General features: G+C 41.6%; 1 protein-coding gene across 1 annotated transcript in view; it reads right to left on the reverse strand.

The window, feature by feature from the left end:
- Positions 1-548: 548 nt before the first annotated feature.
- The window catches only part of LOC109622492 (ubiquitin carboxyl-terminal hydrolase 31), a 32,705-nt gene continuing 15,467 nt past the window's right edge, over positions 549-17,786 (reverse strand). Inside the window, exons 2-6 of the mRNA XM_029870500.2 lie at positions 16,103-16,291; positions 15,887-16,021; positions 15,684-15,818; positions 7,221-9,578; positions 549-2,502 (exon numbers count right to left, since the gene is read on the reverse strand). Of these exons, the coding sequence (XP_029726360.2) occupies positions 2,452-2,502; positions 7,221-9,578; positions 15,684-15,818; positions 15,887-16,021; positions 16,103-16,291 (2,868 nt within the window). The 3' untranslated portion in view covers positions 549-2,451. The remainder of the gene's footprint in view (positions 2,503-7,220; positions 9,579-15,683; positions 15,819-15,886; positions 16,022-16,102; positions 16,292-17,786) is intronic.

A 17,786-nucleotide genomic window follows, 5' to 3' on the forward strand; every position in this document is an offset into this window, starting at 1 on the left:
TAATGTATGGAGCACTTTTTCATTTTTGTTTTATCTGAACTTTTGTAAAACAATATACTAGCGTAGCGTCAATAATTAAGTCAACAGAAGCAAACGGAACTACCCACGGCGTGAAAGTAATTTACATTGTGGAGAGTTGCTTTCACAGCTCGTTCACGAATTTGATATGCGTGTGCGACCCTAATGCTATTCGGAGAACTTTCAGATAAAACTACAAGTTTCAATTCATCCATATATTGTTTTTTGATAGAATGCTTCTGAACTGAGATATTATCAAGTGAATGTAACTCTTTGCAAATGAATGATCCCATCCCTGCTTTGAACGAATATATGGAGACATCCTGAAAAAATAGAACTTACAAGTGCTCACGTTCCAAGATCCGACTTGTCAATCGTTGTCTTTAGTTCGTTTCTTGGTCTGTTGCCGTTCAATCAATCCGTTTGCTCTATGGAAAAGGTGACCCCAAACTTTTGATCGGGAGTGCTGATTCCACAAGTTTCTTAAAAAAGGGAAGTTTCGGAAAAATAAATCCCACCAGCTTCATAAATCTATTCTAATGTTTTATAATTTTACTCCTCTTTTTACAATCAAATAACTAACATTAAATTGTACTTGTTTCTGTATGCTTAATGTTGTTTTTTCTTTCCTTCTTCGGTAGTTCCTCTGCCTAACTGCAACGCTAGCTATCCAATCCGCTTCGACGAATATCTACGCAAAAATCTCTCGTTAATTTGGTTGATTTCAGACAGTTTTTTTTTTCTTCTTGTTTTATCACTCGCTCTACTAAACTCAGTCGTCAGTGCCAATAGTGCTAGCCTACAGTTGTTTTTCTTTTCTTAAATTTTGTTCTGGGCGGGGAGGGGCTGGCCTGAATGGCTGAATGGCGCAACACTTTCCGCTTTAATCGCTGCAGCTCGGATCCCGAAGGTAATGCGCGTGTGTGAAACGTAAATGTAAAAGTTCACGTAGTGTAAATTTACATTCGTCTAGATAATTGCTGTCTACTTTCGCGGTCACTTGTGATTCTGAACTTGCTCTAGTGGGTACCCCCGAACAGTTTTGGTTTAGTCTAAAGTTTTTCTCTCTTCTCTTTTAATTTGGAAAGTCTTGAAGAATGTGTCTAACGCGAAATAGGATTGTATATTTAGGTAGTAAAACTTCTGCATGGTTAAAGAGGAATGGGACTCTATCAGCAGTTCGATGGGAAAAGGTTGTAATTACTTTTGATAAATTTCCTTTGGCATAAACGATGTGAAGAAAACGAGTATTTAGAGAAAACAGTGAAAGATTTAATCTACTTGCAGTGTTGCGTGCGATCCTGCGCATACACTTACGCGGCCGTTTTTTGGTTATTGATGATGAATGAATACACGCTAAGGTGTTTTCAGACATGATGTTACATAGTATACATTATTATCCAGATCTTTAACACTAAATGAAGAATTGCTCTATCCAAGGATGGGAACACTCACTTGGAAAGAGTTATACTCACTTGCAGTTTTCTCAACTCAGAAGCGTGCAATCAAGAAACGATGTATGGATGACTTTTACCTTGTGATTTCGTCTAAAATTTTGCCGAATAGAGTAGGGGTCGCACACGAATACCGAAGTCGTGAGGGAGCTGCGAAGCCAACTCTCCACGAGGTGAATGTAAATTACACTCACCTCGTGGAGAGTCGCTTTCACAGCTCTGACACGACCTTGGGATTCGTGTGCGACCCCTACTCTATTCGACAAAGTTTTAGACGAAATCACATGGCAAAAGTCACCCATACATCGTTTCTTGATTGCACGCTTCTGAGAAAATAGCAAGTGAGTGTACTGCCAAATCATAAGAAATTCAGAAAAGTGGTACAACTTTTTTACACGGAACTGCATCTATAGTATAAAGTTTTTCATTTCGTTTCTTCTATCTTATAGTCTACTAGTCTACTAGCTCAAATAAATACTCACCCGAACGCGGACGTGTCCACTGTCGTGACGTCCGCGCACCACCTTGATATACACTAAACGGTACTATAGCGTTACCTTTTACGAACCCTCGTTCCTCCGTTTTTGTTTGTTTATAAATAAATAATAATGAGTGACTTTTTCCCTACTATTACTCACAGGCAAACAAAAAATTATAACATAAAAACGACTTTAAAACTTTCAACATGATCATATATAAATAGAGCCGCGTTACTCGCATTGCACGTGTAGGTAGTGGGGGGTAAGGTACTTTCACGCTGCGAATACTGGGATGCTCTGCTCTGCTCTCTCTATGTTTCGTGTACGGATTCCGCTGCAAAGCTACATGGTACTTATAAAGGACTGCACTGCAATATGTTCGATTTTTTTTTCTTATTTGGTGGTTGGGAGGTTGGTGGTAGATTTTTGAAATCTCATTCGACTTGTTGCCGTTGCTGTTGCTGCTGCGACTCATTCTCACCCACGGCAAGCTTCGTAGTTTAGTTCTTCGGTGAGACCGTTATCAGCTTATGCGGCGTGACTGGCGATATCTGCAATGGAAGAGTAGAAGTGATGTTATCTTGAAATTTACGGTACTATAATTTTGAAACCGGTTCGGATTGCTATTGTCTTGTTTAATCTACTGGCTTAATCCAGATAAGCTACTGTGATTTTTTTACACAGCCCGACTGAAAATATACATTTTTCTGACTCATAACTCCACCGTTAAAAATATCTCGTTTAATATTTTCTGAGTTTCTTGATTAATATTGCTAAAAAATATCACTTTACTTCAATCAATCCACTTGTACGTGGTACATCGTTCGAACTCATGTTGATTAGAAAAATGAATTGTTAACGGCATACGTAAGAATGAGTCATATTGGTGAGCTTGTTTCATGAAAATGTTTCAACACACCAAATAAACTAATGAAAGAGTTTCCAATTCCGTATTTTTTTTATTTATTTTGTAGTGGCTCTACAAAGTAAGGTCATCCTCAGTTTGCAGCAATTTGATCTCCTATATCACAGTCTGATTAAATAAAAAAACAACTCATGCAACTTTTGTAATGATGAAAATAAGTGAAATATTATGTTGTTAATTCTATCACCGTGGAAGAGTTTCTGGAAGAAATCCTGAAGGATTTCAGATAGATTTTTAAGATTAGCTCTGCCGTCATTTTTGAGCGAATGTTAGGTAAAAAAAATGTGTTAATAACTCCTAATGGTTCACAGTACACTAATTCCTCTATAGAAGCCACCATACTTAAATTGCTAGAATAATTCAACAGACAATAGGAAGCAATCAGTGAAGTACTAGATTGAAAGTAGTGAGCTGGATTTTTGTATGGTGAGATGATCAATTCTCCATTTCTGCAATGAAATGGCGCAAACAGCGTGGGTTATATGATTTATTGACTAATTTGATGCTGTTTGAGCAAAAGTTTGGGGACTGTGTTGTTGAAGTTGCAAGAAATAAATAATACAACAATGCAGTTACCCAAACTTTTGCTCAAACAGCATCAAATTAGTCAAGAAATCATATAACCCACGCTGTTTGCGCCATTTCATTGCAGAAATGGAGAATTGATCATCTCACCATACAAAAATCCAGCTCACTACTTTCAATCTAGTACTTCACTGGTTGCTTCCTATTTCTATCGTTAATATTGCCGAACCGTGGTACCACATTTGGGCCTGTCGATAAACTATGTAGATTCTTACTGTCACCACTCGCATAACAGTCATTTTTGATGTCTTATCACTATTGAGTTAACGTTTTGAATAGTAATAGAAAATGTTGTATGAACAAAAGTCTACAAGGGTTTGTGATGGCCAAAAATAAATCTATATAGTTTAAGGACAGCGCACTTCCTGGAAAGAATGAAGTAAGGTGATTAGGTAAAACCCCTCTGAAACGTCTACTGAAGCATCCAGAAATCTCCGAAAACGACTCCACATCCCCACTGAAACAACACAAAACACCTCAAAATGTTTTGAAACGCCTGCGAAAACCTTTTAAAACTTCCTTGAAAACCCCCAGAAACATCTTGGAAACATATTCTCTCAGAACATCTCCAAAATGTCTTTGAAAACAGAATAAAGCACTAGGAAACTACCTTTAACCCTTTGAAGATGGATGGGTCACATTACCCCAGCCGAGAATACCGATCTTTACAAACGTGTTTTAGACCAGCGAAGTTGCTTTCAGAAAGGCGAAAATATCGTCTCCAAAGGGTTAAATTTACTTGGAATCTAGCCTGGAATACTCTGAAACCACTGGAAACACCTTCAGGTATCACCTTTGAGCAACTCCTGATACTCGATTGAAAACCCCTTGGAATGCATTGGAACGCCAACACTTTCTGAAGCCCGTATCCTGAAACCACTTCCAAACACCTCTGAATCCACATCTAACCCCCTGAAACCATTGGCGTAGCTAGCCTAGGCCCCTTTTCCAACCTTGACTTCCTCGTGCTTGTTTAGGAGAGGGAGTAAGAAAAAAGAAAAAGCTAGCTACGCCAATGCCTGAAACGCCTTGATACCTCTCTTGAAGCCCCTTGAAACTCTCTTGTAAGCCCCATAAAAACCTCTGAGAGCCCTGAAAGCCCATCAAAACCCCCTAAAATACACTCAGAAATTGCCCTGAAACCTATCGAAACATCCTCTGAAGCATCCTGAAACCTCCGGATAGAACTTCAAAACCACCCGAAACGGCTTGAAATACCTTAAAACATCTCTAAAGATCTCTTGAAACTACCTTGAAGGACCCTAAAACCCTTGCACCTGTAAAACGGCTTGAAACTTCAACTAAATTCGCTGGATTTCCAGGGTTTTTCTGTTTTAAAAGAAATTCATCGAAAGTTCCAGAATTTTTTCAGGCAGTGGACAGCCTTAATATGAAACGAGCTCATCATCATCATCTGAAAACGACTTTTTGCGACCATTGCGTCGATTGCGTAAAGAAAACACTACAGAAACAAAACACTACGAATCAAACAATACCAAATTAAATCCAACAACAGCGGCCTTCGACATCAACTTGACCACACCATGCCAGATGAACTAATCCGATACGCCTGGTTTAGACGCCTGGTTTTGAAACGAGCATCTGACTTGAAAACTGCTCAAAAATGTGCAATCCAATGGAACGATGTGTTTAGACTGAGCAAATAACTTGAGTGTCCAATGCTCTTGAACGCATCTCAGTTGGAGCTCGTGCAGTGCGTAAGCAAACTGAATTGAATTCATCTCGCTTGACAGATGACTTGAATTCAACTCAAATGAATCGCGAGTTTAGACGGGGCATGTGGGATGATTTCGTTTGACTTGAATGAAAAAGTTCAACATGTTCAACTTTCGCTCAAGTCAAGAGAGTTGCTCAAGTGAGATGCGTGGGATGGGGGTGTTTACACGCTTAATTCGCATTGAATTTGGCACTTTCCATAGACTTGAATCAAGTCACTTGCACCGTGTAAACCAGGCATTACAAAAAAATCGTGCCTTCTAATTACAAGTTTTTCCATCAGTATTCCACTCGGGATTCCTCCAAGAAATTCTTAGCGTTTTTTTTTTTAATTTGTTCCAGCACTCCTCCAGGAGGTTCTTGTGGGATTCCTAGGGAGTTCTTGATGAGACTCTTCCGGTACTTTATTTAGGATTCCTTCAGATCCTTCTTTTGCGATTCCTAAAAGGTTCCATCTCAGATTCCTCCAGAAACTCCTGTCGGAGGAAAACCAGGAACATGCTAAGATATTTCCTCAAACAAATTCTATAGGAACTTCATAAGGAATGCCATAAATAAAAACTGCAGGAGAAATTTCTCAAAATATTCCCTAATAAACTGTCATTAGAAACATCTGAAAGAATTCCAAAATGAACTTCGGGAGGAATTCTAGAAGGATCTGCAGGAGCTCCAAACGGAACTGTTGGAGGATCCAAAAAAAGAGTTCCTAGATGAATCCGAGATCTGACAGAATTGTAGGCGAACTTCCCGTAACTATCCCGGTAAAAGTTCCCAAATGAATCCCGGAAAAGATGTTCCCGAAGAATTTCCTAAAGAAATTTCAGAAGCAATTCCTAACAGAAGCCTAGAAGAAATTCCCAGAATTCATGAAGCAATCCATAAATTAATCAGTAAAAGAATCCCGGGAGGTGCTCCTTGAAGAATCCCGGAGAAGTTTTTGGAGGAACACTGAGAGAAGTTCTTGTATAAGATTCCTGGAAGGATTTTAGAAAGAATTGCTGAAGAAATCACAGAAGGAACGCCGGGAGGAACCTGGCATGAAATTTCTTTGGAAGGAGTTTCTGTAGGGATATTGGAAGGAATTCCGGAAGAAATCCCGGGTTTAAATTGTCCGGAATTCCTAGGCATATCTTCCATGAATACCTTATGCTAGTAACAAAAATCTGAAGGAATTCCAAAAGACACTGTTGGAAGAATCTACGATGGAATTTCTTGAGGATTCCCAGAACTCCTTGGGAAATTCTGGAAGAAATCCCTTGAATTCCCAAAATAATCTCTGAAGGAATCTCAGTAAGGATGAGGAACTCATGCAAAAATACTGGAATAATCCTAGAAGGAATTCCTGAAGGAATCACGGAATTAATTTCTATAGAAATTTTGGAAAGAATGTTGAAGGAATTTAGGAACTCCTGAAGTGGGTAATCTCAGAAAGTATTTCTTGAGAAATCCCAGAAAAATTCTCTGGAAGAATCTCGGGAATACTTCCTGAAGAAATCCTGGCAAGAGCTCTTGAAGGAATGCCAGACAAAACCTCTTTAGAAATCTTAGAAGAAATTAGGAATAGCAGAAGAAGAATCTGGAAGAGGAATCCTAAATAAAGCCCCGGAAGAGTCTCATCAAGAACTCCCTAGGAATACAACAAGAAACTCCTCGAGGAGTCCTAAAACAAATTTGTAAGGAAACCGCGAAGAATTTTTAGGAGGAATCCCAGGTGGAATGCCAGTGATATCCTGGAAGAGTGCCACCGTGCCGTCTTCAAATCATAAATCAGCACACTTTCCCACGCTCGTGAACTCCATGTTTTAAATTTAAATAAAACTAAACCACCCATGACAAGCTACAAAATTCTTCTGAGTCCGAAAGCTCGTTGAAAGTCCGAATCGTAAACAACAAGACCACGAAAAGTCAAAGAATTAAAAAAAATATCTAAACAACCGCGGTATGCAGTGCCCTATGGCATCCCACCCGTTACACCTGTGAACAATATGCACCGTAAAACCCTGAACTATAATAAACACTCACCCACAGCGCCCGGCTGTTCCCCATCATGTCGTCCGAATCGTCATCGTCGTCGTCGTCGTCGCCCAGCATGATCCGGTCCAGCCCGGCGGCGTGCGACTGCTGATCGATGAACAGCAACGTATCCTTGCTGCACGTGTTGGCCCCTCGGATCATCGACACGGCATCCTGCGGTTCGAAGCTGGATTTGTACGCCGTAAACGAGGACGGCCGGTGATGGTTGTGGTGATGGTGGCCCCAGAGAATCTCCGGGAAATGCGAATGCGAGCGCGACTGCTGGGTTGGCAACGAGAAGCGACTGCTGGAGTCGGACGGCGATTTGGGCGTGGTGCTACCGCTCGTATCGTCCGACTGCTCCGAGGTCGTTGGTTCCGTGGAACGTCGCAGTTCTGGCGAGGAAGGTTCATCCGTTAGGGTTTTGATGGAACCTTCCTTGGAGGCATCAGCTTCGGGTGTGTGTTCCTCGATAGGGGAGTTTACCGGGTCCTCTGTGATGGAGGACGGGTTATCCGAAGGCTCATCGGATTTTGGACTGTCTATGTTCTGAGGTTCCACTTCCACGGTTGTTTGCACTGTTGCAAATTCTACACTGGGTTCTTTAGGCATTTTGTTGTCACTCGATTCACTTTCACTCTCGGAATGTATGGTGGCAGTTTCTTCGATTTCCGCCTTTATTGGAATCGCCTGCACTTCCGGTTTTGCAGTAATAGACGTTGTAGTCGGGGTAACAGTCGCAGGAGGAGCTGATTTAGGAGGATCTACCTTTGGCTTGGATTCATTGGTAATACCCAGTGGAGCCGCGGAAATTCTCGATACCCAATGATCGTTTCCGGAGCTCGAACTCGTTCCGGAACATTCCGACCCGTCGATTTTCCGTCTTTGGTAGAAAAGTATGTAAGCCTCATTGTTGACAATCTCTTCTTGAATGCGTTCGTTGGGGACCTGTGCCACGCGTTGATCATCGAATTTGTACCACTGGTGGTCGTAAGGATTCTTACACGCAGCAGTATAGTGGCCAGTTTCCAGAGTGTCGCCCTGGTGATAGCAAACCGCATAAAGATCATAACGATTGTCCATATGTAGGGAGTTTTGATTGTAGTGATTTGAGGAATGTTTTGTATATCGATTGGTAGTTTTTCGCCAGGGACTCCAATTGTCATCGGCTCCGTTAGTACCGGAGGATGCTTCCGTATTGGAATCCCTCGCCAGATGGGGCGACATATCGAAGCCGGTCAAGGGAAACTTCACCAATGTTGTTAATTTGGCCGCCTGAGGTCCGCGCAACTGTTGCTGCCGGAAACGCTTGAAATGGATTACCATAATATCCGGAAGTGACCACAGCCCTAGCGTTTTCACCACCGGAAGATACTTCTGGCAGTGAGGACACCTCCAAGCATCTTCCGCGCTGAGCGTTTCCGCTTTGGTGTAATGTTCTAGGCACTGCTCCAAGGTCAGAGACGAACTGCCCGGAATCTTCTCTTTCATCTGGCTGACACTTTCGTGTTCCACGAAAGGGTCCGTCATATCACTAAAGAACCGCTCCGGATTAGTCCACTCAATTAAAAGTTTCACATGTGCCGGGCCGGCATCGGTTGGTAGCACCGACAGTGCCAAATCAATCATCTCCGTAAACAACGGATGCTCTACGTTGGACTCCAGGTAGGTATCCGCATCACACGAAGGATCCTGCAATCGCACCTTGAACATTTCCTGCATAGGGGTACTGAACGCAAATACTTCCGATTTTAAAATACTCGCCATTTCCTTCAACAGCAACTTCTGCAACTCCACATACGAAACATCCCTATTGACCACTATACAAAACGGAGTTCCGAACCGCCGTATTTCACCACTCCCGACATCCCTCCGTCCATTAGTAATACACAGCACGATTTGGGTCATTCCTTCCGCAACCGGTGGACTTTCTATACAATAAACCGTCGAACCGTCATCCCCAACCGATGACACCAAATGCGAATCACAGTACACCCGATTGAAGCCCCCGTCGCAAACCTCCGCCAGTATCATCCGGTCCACGGCGATCCCCGTGTCGGCGTGCAGTTGCTCCCTCAGCACCATCACCGGTGACCCATGCGGTACCCCCAGGCCCAGCTGAACCTGCTTCGGTTGCTGCGAGGCGTAGATCACCCGCACAAAAACCGGTTGCAGCGTCAACTGCGGCAGCTGCACCGAAATGCAGTGGAACGGGTCGAAGGTATTGCTCTGCTTATGGCACCGGGGACAGGTTAGCGACGACCGAAACTGGGCCTGAAAGACGGCCTGCACGAACGAACTGTTGCAGCGGATGTGGTTGGCTAGGGTTTCGGCGGCGATCACCTCGTCCGAGCGGCCGTAGTTGTTCTGGAATTGAAGGGAACGAAAAAAGAGTGTAAGAATTATAACATTACATTACTTGAAGGCTGTTCTTCCAGGAGTTACATTGGGAATTCATAACGGTGTTTTTTGTTGAGCGTTTTTTCATAAGTTCCTGCAAGTCTGTCTAGAAGTTTCTTCTGGAATTCCTCCAAGACGTTCAAGATTTTAGTCAGAAAATTCTTCAAGGAATCTTCCTAAAGTTCTTTCAGGAAATTCTCCAGAAGTTCCTTCGGAATATTTTTGAGCAATTCCCAAAGTAGGTTATGGTGGAAAGATATTCCTGAAAAGAAACTCCCGGACTGAAACAACTAACAAAAAAACTCTTGGAGAAGTTACCGATAGAACTCATAGTGCAATTTCCCGAAAAAAACTCTTGGAGGAATTTACGAAAAAACTCATTGGAAAATTCCCGACAGAACTCCTAAAGCATTTTCTGGAGGAATTCTAGAGATAATTTTTTAGGATTTTTTTTTTGAGGAAACTCCTAAAGCAATTTGCGATTGATCCTTCAAGAATTTCCGATAAAACTTCTGGAACAGATTGCCGAATGAACTCCTGGAGTAATTCCCAATCCAACTCTAGGGTTCCCAATGGAACTCCTGGAGGAGTTATTGAATGAATTTCCAGAAGGAATCGTTAATGCTACATCTGAAGAAATTTCCAATGGAACACTTGGATAACTTCCTATTTTATATAATGAGGAACTGGCAATAGGACTTCTGAAAATATTCCCAATTAAATTCATGGAGAGATTCCTAATAGACTCCTGAAATTCATTAAGGAACCCGTAGAAAAAAAATCCAATGCTATTCTTAGAGGAATTGCCCATGCAAATCCTTGAGGAAATCCCTTTGGAACTCTCAAATAAACTCCCTAGTGGCATTCAAAGTAGGTCAAAGTAGGAATCCCACCATCTCAAAGATATTCCTGAAAAAAACCTCCCGGACGTGGTCCTGGAGGAGTTGCCGATAGAACTCATAGTGCAATTTTCCGAAAAAACTCTTGGAGAAATTCCCTCAAAAACTCATTGGAAAATTCCCGACAGAACTCCTAAAGCAATTTCTGAGTGAATTCTAGATATAATTTTTAGAGAAATTTTTGAAGAAACTCCAAAAGCAATTTGCGATGGATCCTTCAAGAATTTCCGGTAAAACTTCTGGAAAATCGAAATAAAACTATTAGTGAAATTCCTAATGGAACACACGGAGAAATTATTAATTATATTGCTGGAAAAATTGCAATCAAAAAACTTGGAGCAATTCCCGTTGGAAATCCAGAAGAGTATTTCATACAAACCCCTGGAGGAATCCCCGAAAAAGTCCAAGAGTAATTGCCGATTGAACTCCTGAAGCAATTCCCAATTCAACTCTAGGAGGGAATCCCCAATGAAACTCCTGGAGGAATTCTTGAATGAATTTCCTGAAGGAATCGCTAATGCTACATCTGAAGAAATTTCCAATGGAACACTTGGATAAACTTCATATAATATATGGAGGAACTGGCAATAGGACTTCTGGAGATATTCCCAACGTAAGTCATGGAGATTCCTAATAGACTCCTGGAATTCCTTAAGGAACCCGTAGACAAAGTTTCAATGAAATTCTTAGAGGAATTACCTATGCAAATCCTTTGAGGAAATCCCTTTGGAACTCGTAATAGAAACTCTCAAAGAAACTCCCTAGTGGCATTCAAAGTGCAATTCCTGGAGAAAATCCTGCAGGACTTCCCAATGGCTCTTTTGAATTCATTTCAAAAAGATTCCTGGAGGAATTAATGAAGGAAGTCCTTTCAAAATTTGCGATAAAACTCTTGGGGAAATTATCGTGCGAACTCCTGGAAGATCATAAATGAAATTCTTGAAAAAAAAACTCGCCAATGGAATTCCTAGTAGAATTCCTGAATAGATTTCCAATAGAACTTTCGCAGGCACAATGCTGCTTTTGAAGATTAGGTATCAAAAGAAATCCAAGAAAAAATGTTGATAGAACTCCTGGAGAAATTCTCGAAGAAACTCCTGATAAGATTCCCAAAAGAGCTCTTGGAGGAATCTCCGAAGGAATACCGGGATGATTTTAAAGAAACTCCTGGAGTAATTGTGGAAGAAACTCCTCAAGAAATTCTGAAAGATACTTCTGATTTCCAAAAGAACTCATGCAGATATTCTCAAAGAAGCTTCTGAATTATTTTCCAAAAGAACTCCTGAAGTTAAAGTTATATCATGTAAGGTTAAAAATATATCATGTAAGAAATTCTAGAGAAATTGCCGATGTATTTTCTGCAGGAATCTGCTATAGAAATCATGGGATAACTCCCGGCCCATATAGCCGAGGCGGTAAACGCACGGGTATTCAGCATGACCATGCTGAGGGTGACGGGTTCGATTCCCGGTCGGTCCAGGATCTTTTCGTAAAGGAAATTCCCTTGACTTCCTTGGGCATAGAGTATCTTCGTGCCTGCCACACGATATACACATGCAAAATGGTCATTGGCAGAGGAAGCTCTCAGTTAACAACTGTGGAAGTGCTCATTGAACACTAAGCTGAGAAGCAGGCTTTGTCCCAGTGAGGACGTTACGCCAAGAAGAGGAGGAGGAGGAGGGATAACTCCCGAAGGAACTCCAGGAGACATTCCTGAAGGAATTTCTAGAAAAACTTCCGAGGAAATTTCAATGGAACATCTGAAGAAATTTACAAAGGAAATTCTACTGGAACCTCCCCAAAAACTCCTGTGGAGTTTTTAAGGAACTCCTGAAACTCCTCCCTTGGAGAGATTCTCGAAGAAATTTTTGAAAGAATTCCCAATGAAATTCTTTGGAACGACTGGAGGAATTCCCGATGGAACTCATGGAGGAATTCCCGAAAAAACTCCTGAGGGATTTTCCAAGAAAATTCCAAGAAATTCTTAAAAAGTTAAAAAAATATATCATGTAAGAAATTCTAGAGCAATTGCCGATGTATTTTCTGCAGGAATCTCCTATAGAAATGCTGGGATAATTCCCGAAGGAATTCCAGGAGAAATTTCTGAAGGAATTTCTAGAGAAACTTTTGAGAAACTTTGAATGGATCATCTGGAGAAATTTACAGATGAACTTTTACTGAAAATTCTGGAAAAATTCCTGTGGAATTTTTAAGGAACTCCTAAAGTAATTGCTGAAAAAAGCCTTGGAGAGATTCTCGAAGAAAGTTTTGAAAGAATTCCCAATGAAATTCGTTGGAACGACTGGAGGAATTTCCGAAAAAGCTCCTGAAAGATTTCCCAAGAAAATTTTGAAATAATTATTTAAAGAACTCTTGGAGAAATTCTTAAAAAGTTGAAAGTTTTATTGAAAGATCTAGAGCAATTGCCGATGTATTTTCTGCAGGAATCTCCTATAGAAATGCTGGGATAATTCTCGAAGGAATTCCAGGAGAAATTCCTGAAGGAACTTGTAGAGAAACTTTCGAAGAAATTTTAATGTAACATCTGGAGAAATTTACAAAGGAACTTTTACTGGAATCTCCCAAAAAAACTCATGTGGAATTTTTAAGGAACTTCTGAAGTAATTGTTGGAGGAACCCTTGGAGAAATTCTCGAAGATTTTTTTTTGAAAGAATTCCCAATGAAATTCGCTGGAACGACTGGAGGAATTACCGATGGAATTCATGGAGAAATTCCCGAAAAAACTCCTGAGGGATTTTCCAAGAAAATTTTGAAATAATTATTTAAAGAACTCTTGGAGAGAAATTCTTAAAAAGTTGAAAAAATATATCATGTAAGAAATTCTAGAGCAATTGCCGATGTATTTTTTGCAGGAATCTTCTATAGAAACGCTGGGAAAATTCCCGTAGGAACTCCAGGAGAAATTCCTGAAGGAGCTTCTAGAGAAACTTTCGAGGAAATTTCAATATAACATCTGGAGAAATTTACAAAGGAACTTTTACAGGAATCTCCCAAAAAAAATCCTGTGGAATTTTTAAGGAACTTCTGAAGTAATTTTTGAAGGAATTCTTGGAGAAATTCTCGAACAAACTTTTGAAAGAATTCCCAATGAAATTCGTTGGAACGACTGGAGAGATTCCCGGTGAAATCCCTGAAGAAATTACCGATGGAACTCCTGAAGGAACAACTGGAGGAATTCCCGATGGAACTCTGGAGGAATCCCAAAAAAAAACTCCTGATGGATTTTCCAAGAGAATTTTGAAATAATTATTCAAGGAACTCCTGGAGAAATTCTCGAGAGAACAAGAAAACTTTGAAAGAACTGTTGGAGAAATTCTCGTAGAAACTTTCTCAAGAATTTCCGAAGGAACTTCTGGAGGAATTTTAGATGAAACCCCTAAAGGAATGGAGTCTCGATGGACTCTCCCGGATGAATTTCCATTGGAACTCCTGGAGTAATTCCCAATTGAATTCCTGGAGGAAATCCTAATGAAACTTAGGGAAAAAATTACAATGGAACTCCTGCAGGAGTTCCCCATGGATTTCGTGGAGAAATTTCCGATGGGGGATTCTTTAAGAAACTTCTTAAATAACTGTTGAAGGAACTACTGAATAAATTCCCGATTTTTTTTAAATCCTGTAAGTACTCCTGGTATTCTTGAAGAAATTTCCTTCTTCTAAAAAGAAATTACTTAACGACCTGTTGAAGAAATTTTTGAAGAATCTCCTGGAAGAATTCCAGCAGGAGTTTCTGGAGAAACTGCGATGGAAACCCTGGAGGTATCCCAAATGGAACTCCTGGAGGAATTTCCGGACGAATTCTCGATGGAGCTCCTGCAGGAATTAAATCCTGGCGAAATTCCCGATGGAACTTTTGGAGAAATTTCCAAAGAAATGCCTGGGAGATGTTTCAAGGAAATTTCGGAGTAATTATTGAAGGAACTACTGGAGAAATTTCTAAAGAAACTTTTGAAAAAGCCTCCTAGAGAAATTCTTCAGGAAATTACTAAGAACATTTCCTGAAAAAGTGTTGGAGAAATTCTGGAAGAAACTTCTTGAAGAATTCCCGAAGCAATTGGTGGAGAAATCCCCGATGGAACTCCCAAGAATTCCTAGAGCATTTATTAAAAGAATTCCCAATGGAATTCCTTAAGGAAAGCTTAATAGAACTGGGGCAGATTCACAATGGAAATCTTGCAGGAATTCCCGATGAATTTCCTGGAGGAATTCTCTATGGAACTCCTGGAAGAATTCGCGATGGAACTCCTGAGGGATTGAACGAGTTCGAAATGCAACTCATGGCGAAATTCCTTACGGAACCATTTTGTTGCATGGCGTTAAAACTGTTTCCTCTGAGAATGGATCGCGATAAGAATTCCATAATCGCGTATTGATATTGCAATTCCATCGAGTCGAATGACCTCGACATTCCACTGAACACCAAGTTCCCACATCATCGACCAACCATAGCACGCAATAACCGGAGGCCGGTCGGGGTCAATTGACGATCTAAATGTCGTCGTCGTCGCCCATTATATGGAAAAAAAAGTTGCGGCTCGGGAAAGAATCAATTGAGCTAGTTTGACAGTCCGCTTCTCGTCGCACTGCATTCAGGCTGGAGCTGGAGGATGATATTTAGGGTAAATAGAGTTGCGCCGAGGTGAATCCAGCTCGATCCAGATACTTCCCACACTGACTGCGCCGCTCGCTCGCTGAGACGTCATCGCGAGCAGTATCGCGCAACGTCGTCGTCTAGCGGTCCCCTAAATCCGGGCTTAGAAAAACATCTTGTGTTAGCACCCCAGTGTTAACTTTCGAATGATTACTTAGAGCAGTGGTTTTCAACGTAATGAGTTGCTGGAAACAGCTTTCCTTGCAACTCAACGTCATTGATTGATTCGAAATGTATCGTGGTTTGTAAATCACCCCAATTCAAAATCAGCTAACGACCCACACAAATCTACCTTGAGGAACGCGGTCACCAGGTTGGTAACCACTGACTTCAATAACAGAAAGACTTTAACTGTATACCTGACTTCCCATTAGCGACGCTGCTTGCAAATCCTAGAGAACGTATAGCACGTTCACTAAAATTTGTCAAGCAAACAATCACCCAAAAATGATAATGAACCGTAATAAATAGCCAGCCACCGTCCGATGGAATTCACATACCTTGATCGCTTTATATTTCCGCTTGCTGGCGGTGTTTAGATCCTCGTGCACCTTATCTAGCAACCAGAAGAGGAACTCCTGCGCGTCATGCTGCGTCGAGCTCCGGAATTGACTACCGTATCGGTCAACGACGGCCTACAATGAAAAAGAATACGTTCATTCATGCTTTGCTGAAACTGTATCAACGATTATCAGCCACTCACCTTAAAACTAGAACTATATTCGGGGGCATCCTTGCACGTCCAGAGAGATTTTAGCACCAGTGCCAACTGTTCCGTCAGCTCACCCTTCGTTCCGAACTTTTTCGCATTGATCTTGTTACGCCGTTTTAGATCCGCCTGTAAAATCCAAAAGAAACAAAACATTAGTTCAATTTGGGTTTGAAGTAAATTGTCACCGCAGCACTACACTGATCGCACCTTGTATTGATCCAAAACGAAGTACTCAGCCAGGATGTCCGTATGGCTGAGGCACTGGAGGACGGCATTCATGAAGCAGGTGTTGCCGTGGTTGCGCAGGCCGATCACGCCCGGGATCGTGTCCGGTGGCCAAACGAACCCATTGGCTGGCGGCGCCGGAGGAACCCGATCGGCCTCCTTCTGGTTGCCCTGTTTTATGATGAGAAAGGCAGTTATTGGATTAGTCTAAAGGCAATTCTTTGAAATGATGTACAATATGTGGTCAATGATTTGGAGGGTTGTCGTTGGTGCGAAACTTTGATGATCTATTAATCATAGAATCCTAGGCGAAGTCGAAGGTTCAATGGGACAGGGGGCATAACGCCATGAAGAAAAATAAATTAGACAGAAGCGAACTCCTGAAATCCGTTAGCAACAAGTTCATTGCCATTCAAATATTTCTCCCTAACTACATCACCCGATGTCTCCGAAAAAAGTTACACGCCGCATGCTGAATTCTCTTATCAAAAATGACAGACACACGGCCTTCACGAAAATTCACCCGTCCAAGCTCGTTCCCATTCACACACACATCAGACACGCGAGCCGTTCCGGTGCGCGAAGCTCTTCAAACATCTCCCCGAGGTGTGATTTACGAGCAATAAGTCACCCGATGATCAACGCCTAGCCTAGCCTAGCCCAGTGCGGTGCAGTGCGCGGTGGTGGCAACCTCTAAATTGGGGCTTCCTGAACTGTTTCACTACCATCGGCGCGCCCCTCGTCGGTTGTCGGTTGTGGGGGCTCAATTGCCTGCGGTCGCCGGTCGGTTTGTTGTGGATGATGATGATTGGGAGCAATCAGCGAAGAAGGTCAATTATATTTCAGCAAAACGCGAGTCTAATCATCTCTGCTCTCCCTCGCATATGTAGGCAGCGGCAGCAGGCATTCCGAGCGGACGTTCCCAATATTTGTGTTGTGGTCGGGTGGAAAGACAATGACGCTATTTCGGTCACTGGTCGTCAGCACGCGAGAATGGGTTCGCCTTTTTGGCGCGTTTGTTACACACCTTCGGTAGTGTGGTGGTTGAAGATAAGCTTTTGTAATATGAATATGAAATATTCGTGAAATTGTTGCATTTCCACACTTGCCAGATCGTTCTGTACCTGGTCCGCCACCTTTCACGCTGCCCTCCAGGTTTTTCTGTACTATCCGGATCACTTGTGAACGCCAGCTTTGTAGGGTTGTATTCCGGTTTTGTGACAACATGCCCCGCCTCCCAGCTTTCGCTATTTTCCGGACTGCAAAAACTGCAAATATTCATTTTATGTTTCGTACACATATATTTTTGCAATTTGTCTGGACAAATGATATTTATGTGTGATACACATACCCAATTATTTTTGGTATTTATCGTTTTGATGTGTGATTACACATAAAAACAATACCGAATGACAAATAAAATCAATACATGTGCTAAAATGTTTTTTTTTTTGAAGATAAAAGTTTTACCAATGATGAAACTTCCATAAAGCAGTTAAAACTATTTATTAACAAGTCAAGAGCTCATGTAGAACGAGCCAAACACCGTATTACACTGGAGAGTTGGTCGTTTGTCAACCAACAGTGAGTGACCAAACGGTCAACTTTGCAGCTCCGAATGATGATCAAAACTGCGCTCCTCGCCCGAGTTTCTAAATGTTTGTCG

The sequence above is a fragment of the Aedes albopictus genome, chromosome 2, assembly GCF_035046485.1.
Source record: "Aedes albopictus strain Foshan chromosome 2, AalbF5, whole genome shotgun sequence".
Classification (NCBI taxonomy): Eukaryota; Metazoa; Arthropoda; class Insecta; order Diptera; family Culicidae; genus Aedes; species Aedes albopictus.